A 20,350-nucleotide genomic window follows, 5' to 3' on the forward strand; every position below is an offset into this window, starting at 1 on the left:
TCGAACTGCATTTACTGACTGCCCACTCCACTATATTCCCGCGGGAACAGCTTAATTCTGATTGGCTGTTGATCTAAACGACCAATCAGAATGTTCCTTACAGATCATTCTCGCGGCAGAGCTTGCTTACCCAATCAACAATCTGATAGTAATTAACGTCATTAAAACTTCAATTTCTAATATACTCTCCAAATCGATAAATAAACTTATTCCGTCTCTAACTTTCATCCTGGCTGCTTTTATACAAAAGCAAGCTCACACCGACATACGTCATCTGAATCATGGTTGCACCATAACTTTCCAACGGTCTATTTGTACAAAGTTTTATAAAAATGACGTATTAAGTTTTAACATATGTCCCACATACACTCTCTCAATCATTCTCATGCACTCATAACAAAATATAATCAAATAATAATTCTGACTGATTTTTGTATTACGTTACGCTCAGTGACTATAGTTTTGAAAAGAAAATTCTGACTGATTGATTTTAAGCACTGATAAATTTGTAGTGGCTTCTAATGATGATGAAAGTCAATCTGTATTTATTCCTAACTTGGTTTTTTAAAAAAAACAAGCGTTGTTTTTAGGACTTTTAGGTAATTTTCTTTAGCTCGGGCACTATAATAAATAAAAATTTGAAATTTTAGCAGCGTAATTCCATTAATAATAAAAGGCTGTGTAGCAAATTTGAACAAAATCGGATAATAACTAACATGGATTATGTAGATTCGTAGAGGGTATGAGTCTTCGTATTGACTGTTACGCTAGACCGTTTGCAGCCATTCATGGACTTCATGTTCCCAAACAGCGATAGCATTTTTATGGATGACAATGCGCCTTGTCACCAAGCCACATTTATCGAAGAACATTCTAGATAATTAAAGCGAATGATTTGGCCTCCCAGACCACCTGACATGAATCCCATAGAACATATATGGGACATAATCGACAGATCAGTGCGTGCACAAAATCCTGCACTGGCAACAATTTCGCAATTAGGAGGTATCTCATGAGTTTCGGCATCTCATTGTACATCACGTTGCCAACGATTGTCGGATTCGAACAAATCACAATAGTGACGAAGATTTCCTGCTAGCAACACCAGAGACTGTGCTCTGGATCAAAGAACTGGACTTTCTGTTATGATACATACGTAAACTTGTCAAGCTCATCATTTCTCATTTGTATGTTGGTAATTTTGTGTATCAGTCATGTGCTAAATAGTAAATGATAATACACTCCCCCTACTGCCAACAGGTTGGCATCAGCCTAGGTGGCAGTCTACAGCCTTTGGATTATATAAACATTCTAGGTTCATACATTGTGGTTTTGGTCTCCAGCCCTAAACTCTGTTTGATGCAGCTATCAACGCTTCTCCGTCCTGCGCAAGCCTCTTCATCTCTGTAAAACTACTGCACAAAACATCCATTTTAACCGGCCTGTTATTCTGAATCCATTTTCGCCACTCACTCTACCATTACTAAACCAACGATTCCTTGATCGTTCAGGATGTGTCCTATCAACCGTCATGTTATGGCCCAGATTTCTTTTTCCCCAATTCGATTCGGTACTTAATTTGTCCAGGTTTCACTTCCGTCTGAAGCTACATTTCGGAGAAATGCTTCCAAATAGACTCCATAACACCTAAATTTATGTCAAATGCTAACTGACTTCTCATTTTAAGAAATGCTTTTCTTGCTCTCTGTCTTGACCGTTGTTAGTTATTTTATAGCTAAAATAGTAATTTGGCCACGTGCTATTATCCTTGTTTTACTTTTTGTAACGTTCATCTTATAGCGCTTTTCGAGACAAGTCCACTCAATTGATCTTCTAAGGCCTTAGACACCTCTGACACAACTACAGTGTTATCAGCAAACCTCTCAGCTTTCGTTTTTACAAATTTCTCCTTTGTTTCTTTTACTGCCTGCTCAATGTACAGGTTGGGTAAAGTTGGGAAGAGGCTACAGTCCTCTCTTACTCCCTTCTCAACCACTATTTCCCTTCCATATCGTTCGATTCTTATAACAGTAGTCTGGTTTCTGTATAAGTTGTAAATAACTGTTTAATTTCTTGATTTTATCTTTGCCACTTTCAGTATTTCAAAGAGTAATTCCTATCAACAGTCCAAGTTGTCAAAATCATCAGTAAATCTACCAGTATTATAAATGTATCTTTAACTTTCTTCAGTCTGTCTCCTAAGATAAGTCGTTTGGTCAATATCGCCCCACATGTCCCTACGTTTCTGTGGTTCTCAAACTGATCTTCACAGTGACCGAATTCTACCACTTTTCCCATTCTTCTCTCAATACAACGTAGCTTGAAAAAGTGAGTTATACAAGGCGTCGCACCCTAAGACCATTGTGCAACAAAAGTGGCTCATTGTCATAAAAAACACATGTTCTGGATATTCTGTAGACACAGTGCTGCTGTGGTACGGATAGGGAGTGAAATAGCGTGACAGTTGGAAATGTGCTCCAGAGTTGAAGTGCTCGGGATAGTGCAGACGTATGTGGGTAAAACGTTTAAGCTGCATACAGATTCACTGTGAAATTCTGACCGTTGACCAAATGAAATGTCGTGTCCAGCCGTAGGATAATGGTACCAATTTGACCAAGACCACACTGACTTGGATGATGCTGATCAGGAAGGAAGGCCATCGACATCGACCACAGACGGCCTTGGCTGCCGATTTGCCCACAAAGAAGACGTTCACACTATGGTACTCGAATGACTCCATGGCCAAAGAACGTATTGCTATCGTGAAAGAAATGAGCGACTGGTAGCACGCTCCGATAGCGGCATACAAAGACTTAGTGATATTGCTGAAAAATAATGTATGCAGCTGTGTCACTTTTTAAGTGTAGTGTAGCATTCATGAACCGTTACTTGGCCTTCCATGATAGCATGTGGCATACTTTTTGAAGGCCACTCTTCATACGACTCAGAATTTTACCATGATTTATTACATTGATGGTTCGACAATATTCACACCTGTCAACAATTTACATATTTGGAATTGCAATTATTACAGTCTTTTTGAAGTATGACAGTATTTTGCCTGTTTAATATACCTTATACTTCGTGGAATAGTTTTATAATGGCTAGCTTTCGCAGGGGGTCTGAATAATTCTGAGAGAATGTGGCGTACTCCTGGAGCCTTGTTTCGACTTAGGTCTTACAGTGCTCTGTCAAATTCTTCTCACAGTATCATATATCCCACCTTATCTTCGTGAAAGTCGTGTTAAAATTCTGTACTATTGTCTTCAAGATTGTTTTACTTGTACAGACGCTCTATGTATTCCTTCTCTGTATTGCTTGGAAGAGACTTGCCATTTGAAATGATAATAATAGTCATAAAGGTGCTTCTCCTTTCTCCAAAGTTTTCTTTAATTTTCCTACAGTAAGCATAAATTTTCCCCACAGTCATATATGGTTCTAAAGCCTTCCGTTTCTCCTCTAGCTATTTTTGCTTTTCCGTTTTACACCTCCTGTCATGTTAATATTTGATTTGTCTGCATTTCCTTTTGTCTGCTTTATTTGCTACATTTTACATTTTCTACTTTCATCAGTTAAATTCAGTCTCTCTTACGTTACACACGGGTTACTACTAGGCCTTGTCCTTTTGCCCATTTGATCCTCTGCTACCTCCACTATTTCATCTGTCGAAGCTAATCATTCATCTTCTGTTGTACCCCTTTTCCCTGTGTCAGAGAATCGTTGCTGAACGCTAGTTTTGAAACGCGCAAGAACCTCTGGTTCTTTCAATTTATCCAGGTACCATCTGCTTAGTTTCCCAGCTTTCAGCAATTTCTTCAATTTTAATCAGCAGTTCTAACCAGTAAATTGTGATCGGAGTCTGCCCGTGCAAATGTTTTGCAGTTTAAAATCTAGTTTCTAAATCTCTGTTTTACCATGATGTACTCTGTATGAAACCTTCCTAACTTGAAAATAGTTGACAATGTTTACTACAAGAAGTTGCTGATGTGGATATACGAGTACATGGTCTTTATTATAAGGATGATGTTATGGAACCTCCTGGTAATTGTTGGAAGGGACTGGTCTGTGGAGAGTGTTGAAGGGGATGACAGGCAGAAAATGATATGGAATGTCTACCTGGGAGGGAACTTATCGGAAGTGTTAGGAGATGAGACGATCGGTATTTCATCTGGGCAAGGTAAGAGCGTGCTGGGACCTTCATTTGGAATCGAGAGGAATATGGAGGATATGGTAGGGGCTGGTCTGTGGAGAGTGTTGGAGGGGATGTCAGGCAGAAAATGATATGGAATATCTACATGGGAGGGAACTTACCAGAAGTGTTAGATGAGATGATCGGTATTTCATCTGGGCAAGGCAACAGCGTGCCGGGACCTTCATTTGGAATCGAGAGGAATGGGTGGTACAGGTTGCGCCATCTACAGTTGGTAAAGTAGGACAGGGAAGTGGGTAGTCTGCATTAAGGTTGATAAACGTTCGGAGAGAAAGAGAGCTCTGTTACTAGACACTCACATAGCGCTTCCTCGGAGATTTCTCGGCTGCCCCTCTTGCCTTGGCCCCAGAGACCGCTCCAGCTGAGCAGGCTGTGCGCTGTTGCAGGGCATGAGCCAGTCGTGCAAGTCCCGCATGCTGAGCCGCGGCCTGCGGAAGGGCGACATCCAGCTGATCCTGTACCTGCACAACCAGCTGCGCTCCAGGGTCGCGCTCGGCCGTGAGTTCCGCGGCAACCAGCCGCCCGCCGCCGACATGCGCAAGCTGGTGACGTCACCCCACACCTCTCTCTTGCCACTCTCTCTGACGCTAGTGCTCACATGAACAAGTTGGTGACTCCACCCCGCACCTCTCTCTTGCCGCTCTCTCTGACACTAGTGCTCACATGAACAAGCTGGTGACGTCACTCCCACCTCTCTCCTCTCACTCTGTCTCTCACTAGTGCTCACATGCATGTTGACGTCACCCCACACCTCTCTTTTGTCACTCTCTCTGACGCTAGTGCTCACATGCACAAGCTGGTGACTTCACCCTCCAGCTCTCTCCTCACACTCTCTGTCACACCAGCGCTCCCAGTGATGAGACTATGCCAACTGGGTTCAATGCCTAATTCATCAGTGTAAACGAGTAATTCACTAACTTTACTTATTAGTCTTTGAATATCGTGATGAAACAATTAGAGCTGACATTTTAGACTGAGTTAATTATTATTAGGTGGGAAAGAATTCTGGAGTTTCCTTTCTGGCTCATGGAAGACGACTCTCAGCTATCTTCTTCCCTAAATTATGATAACAGCACAATGAAAACGTAACAGTACATTTCCTATGTCCTTTTATAATAATAATAATAAGTTTATTGCAGCCAAATAGCCATACAAATTCAATGTACAGTGATCAATAAGATAAATTAGAAACTTCACATATTGTGATTTGCATAGTCACTTATTGTTCGTATCCTTTTGGTACAGAGCTCTATATGGTAACGTTTGCAAATTTGGTGACATAGTTTACACTCACACATTTCGTTTGGTTCAAGATATGACGTGTTGTTGCAAATAAGGTGGTGGAAAACATGGACTGCCAATCTGGTGATCACGTGTCTCGTTTCGAAGTTTTCCTTTGTCCATGTTCGGTCAATCATGGCACCTGTGCTATAAAATTCTGGAGGTATGTCTTCCCTTTTTTTCTTCAATGTTTTAAGTAGACTTTCCAAGGCGCTGCTATTGGGTAGCATCAGAATTGTCCGAAGGTCTTCAATGAGGAAGGGTTCCCTCGCCAGCAGGTATACGTCTCGAACGTGTTGTTTTCGACACTCCTATTTCTTTCTTTATATAGGTCCCCTTCACTCTTTCTAGTGTTGTTAGGTTGTTCACTGTAAGGTGTGGTCCAATAATTTCTATGCCGTACGTCAGTACTGGGAAGATTTTGGCTCTGAATAGTGCCATTGCAGTCTTTAGGCTAAGGGATCTGATGTATTGTATTTCATGTATTGCCATTATTGCTTGCATTGCTTTCTCTGTTACATGTTTTGTGAAACATTTTGCAGTTGTTTGTATTGGGACCGCTAGGTACTTGTAGTACGGTACAATCTTCAGTTTTCTCTCTCGTATAAAGATGTCAGCTGATGCAGGTATTCTTCTTCCATTTCTGAGTACCATCATTTCTGTTTTCGCCACATTTATTTCGAAGCCGTGTTCGACACACCAATCTTCCATATCGTTTATCGCTTCTTGTAACTTTGCAATATTTTTGCACCTATTACAATATCGTCTGCATATGCATATGAGACTACACCCTCCCTTTGGGGTATTCTGGCAATTTCTTCCGCTGCAAGGATAAATAACAGGGGACTCAGTGGGTCTCCCTGTAGTACTCCGTTTGATTGGAGTATCGGCTCCGATAGGGAGAGATTGTCTGATATTCTTACTTCGTTCCATTGCAGTATTGCGCTTATAATTCGTGTCGAGATGTTGTTTTTTGCCAGGGTTTCCTTTAGTTTTTTGGCATTAATTTTCTGTTTATAAAGTCAATGGCTTTTGTAAAATCTATAAATACTACATAGAACTTTTCTTTGTCTTCAAGGGCTTCCCATACGCTCTTTAGCAGGAGTTCTATTGCTGTCGGAGTTGATCTTCCCTTTCTGAATCCTATTTGGCTTTCGGGGAGGTGTTCGTCGATTATTTGCTTTATTCTTTCTGTTATGTCCTTTTATCAGAGGCTATAATGACGTAGCAAGTTAATTTTCAGACGAAACTGGCAAACTGTTTTCTGGTAGGCAAGAGCTTCTCTTTTGAGTTCCTTGTAAAAGTTTAGTTTGTTTTTGGGCGTCTTCCCCTCATGAAGCCTTTTAATCGCGCGGTATTTCAATCCTCAGTGAATAAACAAGTTTACATTTCAAAGTGTAGCAACTAGACTGGTTGTGCAAACTTTATAGACCAACGTAGTTTGCTCACTTTCAAGTAACATAATTTGATGGCACTTGGGCCATCTCTCTCTATTCGTTTAGTCGGTTCCGACTCTTCGTGACCCCATGAACCAAATCACGCCACTTTTTCCTGTCTTGCACTTTCTCCCGTAGACCTTCCAGGTTGGAACACATTGCTTCTGTGATGCCATCGATCCATCTCATCCTCTGACGTCCTCTTCTTCTAGTTCCTTCAATCTTCCCCAGCATTAATGTTTTTTCCAGCGAGGCATGCCTTCGCATTGTGTGTCCAAAGTAGGTCAGCTTTTGTTTTAAGATTAGACCTTCCAGGGAGAAATCTGGTTTAATTTGCTCCTATATTGATCTGTTGGTTCTCTTTGCAGTCCATGGAACTCTAAGAAGTTTCCTCCAACACCACAATTCGAAGGAGTCAATTCTTCGCCGTTCAGCTTTTCTAATGGTCCAGGTCTCACATCCATACATCACAACTGGAAAGACCATAGCCCTCACAATACGGATCTTTGTTGCTAGTGTTATATCTCTGGACCTTATAACCTTGTCAAGGTTTGACATCGCCTGTCTACCGAGCAACAGGCGTCTCCGGATTGGGGCCATACATAGAAACAATTGCTGCAATATGGTACTTAAGGTAGCGGAATGAAATGCGTAATGAGAGGAATGGAAATGAAGATTTTATTCAACGACGATATATACACTGAACTCAACGCAATTCACCCTGTCCTCTGGAAATAAGAAAGGACAGGGCATGGTTCGTAATAAAGTGTGCGATCACCATAAATGGTAACACGTGATCTGCAAGGTGCTCCCATGGTGGCGACAAGGTTGGTAAGGAGTTCTTGTGGTAGAGCGTTCTATTCGTCCACCAGCGAGGTTGGCAATTGCTGGATGATCGTTGGTGCATATGGACGCGCTGCAACCACGTCTCCCCAATGCCTTTCACACGTATTCTATGCTATTTAAGTCGGGGGAACGGACAGGCCAGTTCATTTGCCCTAGCACATCGTCACCCACAAAAACGAAATTAGAGCCGACAGCACCCCTCAAGAGACGCACGTGGCGAACTGGCACAGTGTCACAATAATGTGACCGGTGAGTGTACTGCGTTAAAAGATTTGGAGGTTAGTCACACATGCAACGTTTTGCCTTCCCACACTTTAACACCTCGACAGCCAAGACTATCACAGTTGACAATGTACCTGGGTGCAATGAGTATTCCCACGTCTTGACATATAGATTATTCCAGTATCGTCGAACATGATTGTTTTGTTGGTCCAGATGTTATGGTGTGAGGAGGCATAATTTTACCTGGTCATGCTGAGGGTAAATCTTTCAACACAGCACCTCTCCAGTCAACGCTACTGCGGCACTGTGCCCCTTAAAAAAATGGTTCAAATGGCTCTGAGCACTATGGGACTCAACTGCTGAGGTCATTAGTCCCCTAGAACTTAGAACTAGTTAAACCTAACTAACCTAAGGACATCACAAACATCCATGCCCGACGCAGGACTCGAACCAGCGACCGTAGCGGTCTTGCGGTTCCAGACTGCAGCGCCTTTAACCGCACGGCCACTTCGGCCGGCTGTGCCCCTTAGCCATGTGCATCTTTGCAGGGATGAAATCGCCACTAACTTTATTTTTACAGATGGCAATGCACGACCGCACCACATAGTACAGGCGGAGGAGCTCTAAAACCTTGTCGCCACCATGGGAGCACGATGCAGAGTGGTGATCACACAGCCTATTAAGAACCTTTTGTAATCTCCAGCAGACCATTACAGGACTTCAATGTAATTATTGTCTTCGAATGAAAGTGGCATTTCTGTACCGCAAGTCTCTAGAGGAACGGAAGGTTCCAAATGATTGGAAGAGAGCACAGGTAGTCCCAGTCTTCAAGAAGGGTCGTCGAGCAGATGCGCAAAACTGTAGACCTATATCTCTGACGTCGATCTGTTGTAGAATTTTAGAACACGTTTTTTGCTCGAGTATCATGTCGTATTTGGAAACCCAGAATCTACTATGTAGGAATCAACATGGATTCCGGAAACAGCGATCGTGTCAGACCCAACTCGCTTTATTTGTTCATGAGACCCAGAAAATATTAGATACAGGCTCCCAGGTAGATGCTATTTTTCTTGACTTCCGGAAGGCGTTCGATACAGTTCCGCACTGTCGCCTGATAAACAAAGTAAGAGCCTACGGAATATCAGACCAGCTGTGTGGCTGGATTGAAGAGTTTTTAGCAAACAGAACACAGCATGTTGTTATCAATGGAGAGACGTCTACAGACGTTAAAGTAACCTCTGGCGTGCCACAGGGGAGTGTTATGGGACCATTGCTTTTCACAATATATATAAATGACTTAGTAGATAGTGTCGGAAGTTCCATGCGGCTTTTCGCGGATGATGCTGTAGTATACAGAGAAGTTGCAGCATTAGAAAATTGTAGCGAAATGCAGGAAGATCTGCAGCGGATAGGCACTTGGTGCAGGGAGTGGCAACTGACCCTTAACATAGACAAATGTAATGTATTGCGAATACATAGAAAGAAGGATCCTTTATTGTATGATTATATGATAGCGGAACGAACACTGGTAGCAGTTACTTCTGTAAAATATCTGGGAGTATGCGTGCGGAACGATTTGAAGTGGAATGATCATATAAAATTAATTGTTGGTAAGGCGGGTACCAGGTTGAGATTCATTGGGAGAGTCCTTAGAAAATGTAGTCCATCAACAAAGGAGGTGGCTTACAAAACACTCGTTCGACCTATACTTGAGTATTGCTCATCAGTGTGCGATCCGTACCAGATCGGGTTGACGGAGGAGATAGAGAAGATCCAAAGAAGAGCGGCGCGTTTCGTCACAGGGTTATTTGGTAACCGTGATAGCGTTACGGAGATGTTTAACAAACTCAAGTGGCAGACTCTGCAAGAGAGGCGCTCTGCATCGCGGCGTAGCTTGCTCGCCAGGTTTCGAGAGGGTGCGTTTCTGGATGAGGTATCGAATATATTGCTTCCCCCTACTTATACCTCCCGAGGAGATCACGAATGCAAAATTAGAGAGATTAGAGCGCGCACGGAGGCTTTCAGACAGTCGTTCTTCCCGCGAACCATACGCGACTGGAACAGGAAAGGGAGGTAATGACAGTGGCACGTAAAGTGCCCTCCGCCACACACCGCTGGGTGGCTTGCTGAGTATAAATGTAGATGTAAATGTAGATGTACGTCTCTTTGCGTATTTCTTTCAGTTATCTTCTGCATAGTACCGTAACAGTTCTTTCTGCGCGTAGTCCAGTTTTCATTGAGCTATTTTACGTGTCAACGACACACTATCCGAAAGTTACTTTGCATATCAACGTCCATCTTTACAGCCTCTGAGAATTTCTCTCACAAGAGGGGATGAAACGTTGCGCACGGGAATATACATACATCAAAAAAGTGTTGCATCACCTAGGTTCCGAGAGTTCCGGAACCTTTACAGAAAATTGGAATGGAAATCTACATATACATCATTTACGCCCTTTTTCTTGCTCATGTAAACTACACATTGCGTCTTGTACCACCATACAGCGAGACCTTCAGAGGTAGTGATCCAGACTGCTGTACACACCGGTACCTCTAATACCCAGTAGCACGTACTCATGCATTGATACGTGCCTGTATTCCTCGTGGCATACTATCCACAAGTTCATCAAGGCACTGTTGGTCCAGATTGTCCCATCCCTCAATAACGACTCGGCGTAGATCCCTCAGATTGGTTGGTGGGTCACGTCGTACATAAACATCCCTTTTGATTCTATACCAGCCATTATCGATTGGGTCCATGTTTGGAGAACATACTGGCCAATCCAAAGTAGAGCTATGTCGTTAGCCTGAAGAAAGTCATTCACAAAATGTGCACGATGGGGGCGCGAATTGTCGTCCATGAAGACGAATGCCTCGCCTATATACTGCTGATATGGATGCATTATCGGTCGGAGGATGACACTCACGTAACGTACAGCCGTTACAGTGCTTTCCATGACCACCCCCACGGCGGCTCCAAATAATGCCACCCCCAAAAAGCAGGGAACCTCTACCTGCTGCACTCACTGGACAGAGTGTCTAAGGCGTACAGCCTAACCGGGTTGCCTTCAAACACGTCTCCGACGATTGTCTGATTGAAGGCATTTGCGACACTCATCGGTGAAGAGAACGTGATGCCAATCCTGAGCGGTCCATTCGGCATGTTGTTGGGCCCATCTGTACAGCGCTGCAAGGTGTCGTGGTTGCAAAGATGGACCTCGCCATGGACGTCGGGAGTGAAGTTGCGCATCATGCAGCCTACTGCGCACGGTTTGAGTCGTAACACGACGTCCTGTGTCTGCACGAAAAGCATTATTAAACATAGTAATCACACCTGACAAACAAGAATTAACTGATGAAATTGTCAATACTGTCTTTCAGAAAATTACTAAGTGGTTCCTTGTAAACGGACTCTCACTGAATTTTGATAAGACACAGTACATACAGTTCCGTACAGGGGATGGTATGACGCCATTAATAAATATAGACCTTAATCAGAAGCATATAGCTAAGGTAGAATATTCCAAATTTTTAGGTGTGTCCATTGATGAGAGATTAAATTGGAAGAAACACATTGATGATCTGCTGAAACGTTTGAGTTCAGCTACTTATGCAATAAGGGTCATTGCAAATTTTGGTGATAAACATCTTAGTAAATTAGCTTACTACGCCTATTTTCACTCATTGCTTTCATATGGCATCATATTTTGGGGGAATTCATCACTGAGGAATAAAGTATTTATTGCATAAAAGCGTGTAATCAGAATAATAGCTGGAGTCCATCCAAGATCATCCTGCAGACACTTATTTAAGGATCTAGGGATATTCACAGTAGCTTCTCAGTATATATACTCTCTTATGAAATTTGTTATTAACAACCAAACCCAATTCAAAAGTAATAGCAGTGTGCATAACTACAATACTAGGAGAAAGGATGATCTTCACTATTCAAGATTAAATCTAACTTTGGCACAGAAAGGGGTGAATTATACTGGCACTAAAGTCTTTGGTCACTTACCAAATAGTATCAAAAGTCTGACAGATAACCAACAAGTATTTAAGAAGAAATTAAAAGAATTTCTGAATGACAACTCCTTCTACTCCATAGAGGAATTTTTAGATATAAATTAAGAAAAAAAAAGAAAAAAAATATTTAAAAAATAAAAAAATAAAAATAAAAAATAAATAAAAACAAAAAACACAAAAAATAAAGTTGTTATATTAACTTAAGTATGTTGTTAAATTAACCTAATTATGTCATGTATTAGAAAATTCGACTCGTTCCACATCATTACGAAATATCGTATTCATGATCCATGGAACTAGTATTAATCTAATCTAATCTAATCTAATCTAATCATGGTTGCCTTGCAGTCAGGGCTCCTCCGAGCCATAATCCGTAGGTAGCGGTCATCCACTGCAGTAGTAGCCCTTGGGCGGCCTGAGCGGGACATGTCATCATCGACAGTTCCTGTCTCTCTGTATCTCCTCCATATCCGATCAACATCGCTTTGGTTCACTCCGAGACGCCTGGACATTTCTCTTGTTGAGAGCCCTTCCTGGCATAAAGTAACAATTTGGACGTGATCAACAGCGGTATTGACTGTGTAGGCACGGTTGAACTACAGACAACACGAGCCGTGTACCTCCTTCCTGATGGAATGAGTTCAACTGATCGGCTGTCGGACCCCCTCCGCCTAATAGGGCTGCTCATACTTGGTTGTTTACATCTGTGGGCGGGTTTAATTTCATCACTGAACAGTCAAACGGACTGTGTCTGTGATACAATATCCACAGTCAACGTCTATCTGCAGAAGTTCTGGGAACTGGGGTGATGCAAAACTTTTTTTGATGTGTGTACTTTACAGCTTGATTATTGGCCGTGGAACCGAAGTAACCAGGGATGTACATGTTGATTGTCAAATCTTGAATTTTTGACACACTGAAATGTTCCCAACACGATTGTACCCATCGCAACTGCGTAAACGAGGAAGATTTAACATCCTGTCGACGGAAGGGTCTTTGTGAATGGGTCACAAGCTAGGACACAAAAATGAAGGCCAAAGAAACAGGCTGTTACGTCACCGTAAGAACCATTCCCGTTAAGCGATTTCGGTAACCATGAAAAACTAACTCTAGATTGGACTACAGTATGTCAGGGTGTTCACTCACCAAGTCCTTGAAAAGCGGGACACTTTATAATCATAAATGGCCTGCATAGCAACCAGCTCTTTCTACAAAAACTCACAAAAGAGCTTTAGTACAGTTATTTATCCTTTCAACAAACAAACAGAAGTGCGACCACTGTGGCCAGAAGCTTCACTTGGGTCATCTGGCATGCCAATGTTGTGTGTGAGACACATTTCGCCGCTACCTGGCGCCAAATAACAAATGGAGACGAGTGTACGAAATCATTTATGAATTCTTTCTACAGTTTAAAGAGTTACACTCATGAGCGTAAGCGTTATTAGTAATTCTTCTGCATCCGACCCTCAGTAATGATTGACATTTGTCATGTCGCTCAGTGTTGCATTGTTTGATTCCAAAGAAAGACAATTTGTGCAGGTCCGAGGTCAGAAATTCTTTAACAAAATGGAGGGACACAATAATGTCTGTTTCTTTTGAACAAAAGTTTTCCCTCGGAACCTCGTAAGACTTTCCTTAGCTGTTTACTGCATTCTCATGAAAACAAGAAATATTAACGACTGCAGAGCAGTGGCTCGAAGTAATCTATGAGTTTTAAGCTGGTTTTTCAGACGAATTCAAATTAATGTTTTACTCTTAAATATTTCTTATCGCCTATCACTTTTCAGGTAACTAAACGCGACCGATAACTCCGAGATCTTTTATAACACAAAACATACAAATATTCTGTCGAAAATCCAAGACGTCATGAAATTTTGAGGCCAGAGACAATTGTACAGTCATAATTAGGGAATGTTTGCACTTCAGTTTTGATCTTGGTTTAGCGGTGCTTTAAGAATTATTTTTCCAATGGATACAATTAAATAAAATTTAGCTAAGGTCTCCAATAAAAATTCATCACATGACCAGTTATTGATTTTCAGCACTTAAAAATTTCTTATTGGGTTGAATCCGCCTTTAGTACACACAAATTTTTCTTCTTTTAGTCAGACATGTTTAGCTGAAGTTACAACATCATGTGTTTTCCTATATGTTCTCTCTATTAAATAACAGGAAAATTGCTCTCAGCTACCTGTACAAATACAATAAAAATCTGACTTCTTAAGAAAGTATTCACAGATCTGAAAAACAGACAAGATTTTTTTATATGTAGCGCCGGACGAAGTGGCCGTGCGGTTCTAGGCGCTGCAGTCTGGAACCGCGAGACCGCTACGGTCACAGGTTCGAATCCTGCCTCGGGCATGGATGTGTGTGATGTCCTTAGGTTAGTTAGGTTTAACTAGTTCTAAGTTCTAGGGGACTAATGACCTCAGAAGTTGAGTCCCATAGTGCTCAGAGCCATTTGAGCCATTTTTTTATATGTAGCTTCCTATCAGATGCTGCTGTTTTTGTGGTACTTTTATGTTTTGTGATATAGATATATACGTAATCTTCTACATGAAATAAAGTAATGTTGACCGTAACATTTACAGTCCTAAATTTTCGATGTAAATAACTTTCTGAATTAAGTTCTCTATGGTTGCAGATAACGAGCTGTAAAAGGAAAACATCTATAACGCAAAACACAGAAAATCATAAAAATCACAGCATACGGTGACAAGGTGTAATAAAATGTAATCTGCTTTTCAGATTTGTGAATACTTTTTCAAAAAAAACTTAAACTTATTTATGTACATTTAGCAAAGCCCAATTTCCCGGATATTTAAAAGAAAGACAATAAAAAATACAGTGATTATTGTGTAATTTCAGCGAAACTACTCAGAGAGAAAGGAGAAAAAAACTGGTAGCTCAAGGTGGATCCCATCCAAAAACAAATTTATTTGTAAGCGAACTTGGGTATAAGTGATTCAGCCTCGAGGTGAAAACTTCATAATTATTTATTGCAAATTCACTATACACAGGCTACAGCCACGTATTAAAAATGTCATGTTTCTTAACAAATATGTGCAAACATATGTGGCTGAAAGCAATCTGATACACAATTACATAAACAGTCATTTTTTTTTTTTGGAATTACAGTAATTATCAGCGGCGTTCTTAATACAGCGGAACTCATCTACTTACGAGTGGCTGTCTGGTCGGAAATAACTTTGTGCGACACCTGTAAACCTGCCTACCACTTCAGAAGATCCATCCGGTTACGTCAGGACTCCGTGTTGAGCACGTAATTAATATAGTTAGGTATCCCAGCCTGAGAATCGAGAATATCAACAACTTGTTTCAATATAGATCCTGGGAAGATATCAGTCGCGGGAATTCCAAGACCGTATCAAAATTTCTACAATAGTTCCTCAGACTAACTGGGACATACAAAAACAGGCTAGCAGGAGACTTCAGTTTATATATGTAGATACAGACGATTTAATAAAATAATTGTTACTTATTTTTACTAAAACAAGAGCACACCTTACATTTTATGTTTGCTTGCAGTAATGTTCGTCTATCACGCTTTTGATGGGTGATGAATGGAGTATATGTTCTAAAAGCAAAAACGTATTTTTTATGAAATATAGTTACAATTAAACAACTTTCAAATTTTTTTTTAGTTACATTGTGAAACATTGTTTCTTGCCAAATGTCATGATTCTGCGTCAACGGGAAGTATCCTTAACTTTTTGGTGAGTGAGTTTTCAAGTATCAAATTATGTGACTTGAATGGCCACATCTTTTGATTGCATTGACTTTAGAAGCTCGAAATTTTTACACCGCCGAGGAACCACAGACCTTAGTGTGAGACATAAGTTTCAATTTGGTACGCCAATCTGTTCAAGAGAAAAGGCAGTCATAAAGAACTGATGGACAGGCAGACGGATGAAAAACTACAAAAAATGTTTTTTCGTGCTATCTAATTACAAATTAACATTTTATGACTTCTCCTTTACTTTTCCTGTGAATCCTTGCTTCTTGGCAAATTTTATGATTATAAGTCAATGGGAAGTAGCCTGTAGGTTTCGATGGGTGGGTTTGCAAGTTTCAAAATACATGAGATATATGGCCGAATCTTTTGACTGAAATGACTTAGAAGCTTAAATGTCTTACACCTCCAAGAGGCCACAGACCTTAGTATGTGACATAAATTTGAATTTGATAAGCCAACCTGATCACGGGAATAAGAGTTCTTAGCAGATGGACAAATAGATGGATAAAAAATGAAAATAAATCTTTTCCGTGTTATATAAGTACAAATTAACTATTTTCGGATTTTTTACTTTACTTGTACTGTGAAACGTTGCTTCTTGCCAAATTTCATTATTCTAGGTCAACGGGAAGTACCCTACAGGTTTAGATCAGGCTCTCGATTATCAAAACATGTGACATAAATGGCCGTATCTTTTGATTGCATCGAGTTAGAAGCTTAAAATTTTTGCACCGCCACGTGACCATACACTTCAATATGTGACACAAATCTGAAATTAACACGTTTACCATTTCTGAGGAAAAGGATACTAAATTGTGGATTTTTCCATACTACCTACATTGAACAACTGACTCACACAGTCAAAGTTCATTTAACATTAACACCGTAGTTCTACACCGTAAATGCATTCATTATTATAATGTATCTTGATAAAACATCTTTTACTTGCAACTAACTCTTGGTAAAAATTCCTGCACCATAAACTGACCGTCTTCCAGTACTGTTAAATGTCCTTCTTCATAGCACGTTAGTTGTGGCTGGTAAGTACTACACTCTCTCTTTCACGCTCAATTTTACGTTCCATCTTTGAACTACAAAGTTACATACAATGACATCTATTACCTGTCCTTTACCACCCAGTGAAGGTCATCTAAGCAGGTAATAGCCAAAAATACTCTTTGTTCTATACCACCTGCTGTATTTATTCTTTCCTCTTCTTATTCCATTTGTTTACGTAATTGTCGTTTAAGAAACGTACTCCTCAATATTGGATTATATACCTGTGTTCTGTGCATGTTCACCTAAAAAGTATACCGTCACACACTACATTTCTCTCTCCGGAAAGGAGATTTACTTTGATTTAATTACCTTTATTAACACATACCGCCATAAAGTCAACAACTATTTGCCTTGAACCACACACAGTCTTAATAACGATGGTGGGCTTCGATTCATTCCACCATAGAGAAAATTATACGCTTCGGTTCCCCATCACATAGATAATTGTTGGCTACAAAAGCATAATCTGTCTGTGAGAATCTCTCTTAATTAACATTATGCAGTCATTGATAATTAGTAGAGATTTTAAGCTCTAGCGGAATGTTTGGCTGAGCACTATCGGCTACTAGTACTAAAGTTAAACTATTCACAATTATTAATCATATAAAACCCAACCATTTTAGTATACAGAACTTCCAAATGTACAGAAAAATTCCTGTCAATGTTAACTTTTATTGGGTTAGTACCGAAAGCGGCCAGAGTTATATTATCGGCCTGCACATTTAGAGTACATTCTTTCTGTCAAATGATTGTTTTCCTTCTAATAGAAGTATGTTAGTTTACTTGTTTTAGCTTTGCGTATTAATGTTACTACTCTTTTACTATTAACTGAACAAACTAAGATCCTAAAGTATTTCCAAGAACGCCTTATTTCTTGACCAGTCAGGCTTAATGATAACATAACACATACTTCCCACTCTAAACTTGGTGTCCCATAAACAGATATACTGTTTATAATATCTCATATTTTTCTAATTTCTTATTGTATTAGACAAGTACAATAAAAAAGTCAGACATCTTTTATAAGTGTCATATCGTTGAGAATCTCTTAATCATGAGCGCCTATCCAGAAATTGTTAGTTTCCAACCGACACTTGTAAAACATTACACGATAATCCAAGTTAATAAAAACAACTAAAAAATAATAAGTAAACAATTTACGCAAATATAAAAACGTCCCATATCCTTAATAGTAAAGCCAGTAACTGCTTACAAAAATAAAAATTAAATTGTCATCACTAGGATGAAGGTGAAATGTTTGACAACAACACGTCGAAACAATAAAGATTCATTTTTTTCTTACTCATGAGGAACATCTTGTACTTTGTTACACCATTCTTTTTTCCGGACATGGATAACAACGTCTTAGCATCCTCTCTATCTTTTTCCTTATGTAAAATTATTGGTAGTTAATCATACACTTTGATTTTTGTCTAAAATGGAATGTTCAGTACTTCCAAACACTCCCTTTCTTTATTGTCATATGAAAAACTATATTTCCTTATATTATTTTATTGCATTTAATATCTGACGCCTTCTAACATTTCTTCTTTTATGTAATATAGAATACGTGATTAATCCTTACATGCTAAAACCATGATATGCACATTCTTACATTAACTGGGAAGCTAACCTCCATGGCCTCGTAAAATAATCATTTTGGCTACATTTGATTTATGTATATGAGCGTACTCTTCATGTTGTTCCACATGTTATCTTCACTAGCCTTAGGCCTATGTTTAAATAAGCTAGAGGAAGTATTATCTACAGAAAATTAGCACATCACAGAGTTTGAAAGGGGCCTGATTGTGGTTCTCAATTAAACCAGCTGGTCCAATTGTACAATATCCAGATTTTTGGAGTATTCGGATATGACGATGGGCTGATGTTGGACTGTATGGCAACGTGAGGACATGCCTACTCATAATCAAGGTTGTCGTCAATCAAGTCTGACTACCACAGGTTGATTTAGTAAGCACGGATGTTTATGGAGATTATAAACCAACTCCAGCGACAAACGCTGCAAGAGAGGCGTTGTGCGTCATGTTGCCGTTCACTGTTAAACTTCCGTGAGCATGCGTCCCTAGAAGAGCCACCAGATATATTGCCTCCTGCTAAGTATATCTCGCGAGAACAACATCAAGATAAAATAAAGGGAATTAGAGCCCAGAACTTACCGACGACCGTTCTTGTCGCGTACCATTCGCGACTAGAACAAGAAAATGGAGAGGGCAGGGAAGTGACAGTAGTACACAAAATACCGTCAGCCACATAGAGCAGGGTGGCTTGCAGAATATAACCGTCTACGTAGATAGCCATACTGCACACCAAGTATATCGTATCCCTTGCACATCTGCGCCTGCCATCAGAGAACAAGTTATGAACTGCCTGCAATATTCTGTGTCATCCCATAACATAGGTCGGGGACGAGCAGCAGCCGAACATGTGAAGGCTGCCGTTAACACCAAAGAACAACAGACTGCATTCAGAGAGTGTAGTCATGACTGGGAAAAATGGATTGCTGATGAAGGGGGTTGCATTGTGTTGAGCGATGAATCGCGGTTCTGGCTTACCCTGGATGACAACTGTTGGCAAGCAGGGCGGCAGTCTGGGGACACAGCTCGTTCTTCCCAGGTTTTGGAGAGGCACAGCCGTGTTACTCCTAGAGTCATAGTGAGAGGAACTATCAGGCATGACATGAAGTCACGGCTGGAAGTGACTAAAGGAACTGGCAGCACGGTAGTACATCACTAACATCGTGAGTTCTCGTGCATGTGTTACCACTCATGCGGCAGAATTTTGGTGCCATTTTTCAACATGGCAATGCCCCTCCACGTGTTTCACATGTGTCTATGAATTGACTGATTAATGTGAGGTACTACTGTGGTCAGTAAGTCGCCAGATCTGTCGCCAGTAGAGTATGTGTGCGACCAGCTCGAATGATAACTTCACCCCAGCACAGTATCCAGTGCATTAAAGACCAGTTGCAAGAGTTGTGGGCCAGCTCGCTTAAGGGAGGGTAGGACGTCAAACGGGCCGACTTGGAGCATGAGAGGCACCACAGTACATTTTAATTGCCACTGTCTATACTTTTACAAATAAATTACCCGCCAGGTTAGCCGAGCGCGCTAACGCGCTGCATCCTGGACTCGGGTAGGCGCGCCGGGCCCGGATCGAATCCGCCTGGCAGATTAACGACGAGGGCTGGTGTGTCGGCCAGCCTGGATGTGGTTTTTAGGCGGTTTTCCACATCCCCCTAGGTGAATACTGGGCTCGTCCCCACGTCCCGCCTCAATTACACGGCTCGCAGACATCGGAACACTTTCGCACTATTCCATGGATTACACTAGTCGCAGACAGTTGGGGTACACTAATTGCTTCCTGGGGGGTATGGGGTGGCGGCTGGAACGGCATCCGTTATCAGTTCCTTATCGCGTGATTGCGCAACCGGAAGTGAATTTTCGAGCAACACGGGTCTAGTAATACTAGGACCCGTGTTGCGTTGCTCGAGCG

At 40.9% G+C, this 20,350-nt stretch overlaps 1 protein-coding gene across 1 annotated transcript in view; it reads left to right on the forward strand.

The window, feature by feature from the left end:
- Positions 1 to 20,350, forward strand: part of LOC124795752 (venom allergen 5-like) — a 140,947-nt gene that overhangs the window by 87,848 nt on the left and 32,749 nt on the right. Inside the window, exon 3 of the mRNA XM_047259835.1 lies at positions 4,597 to 4,755. Coding sequence (XP_047115791.1) covers positions 4,597 to 4,755 — 159 coding nt within the window. The remainder of the gene's footprint in view (positions 1 to 4,596; positions 4,756 to 20,350) is intronic.

The sequence above is a fragment of the Schistocerca piceifrons genome, chromosome 4, assembly GCF_021461385.2.
Source record: "Schistocerca piceifrons isolate TAMUIC-IGC-003096 chromosome 4, iqSchPice1.1, whole genome shotgun sequence".
Lineage (NCBI taxonomy): Eukaryota > Metazoa > Arthropoda > Insecta > Orthoptera > Acrididae > Schistocerca > Schistocerca piceifrons.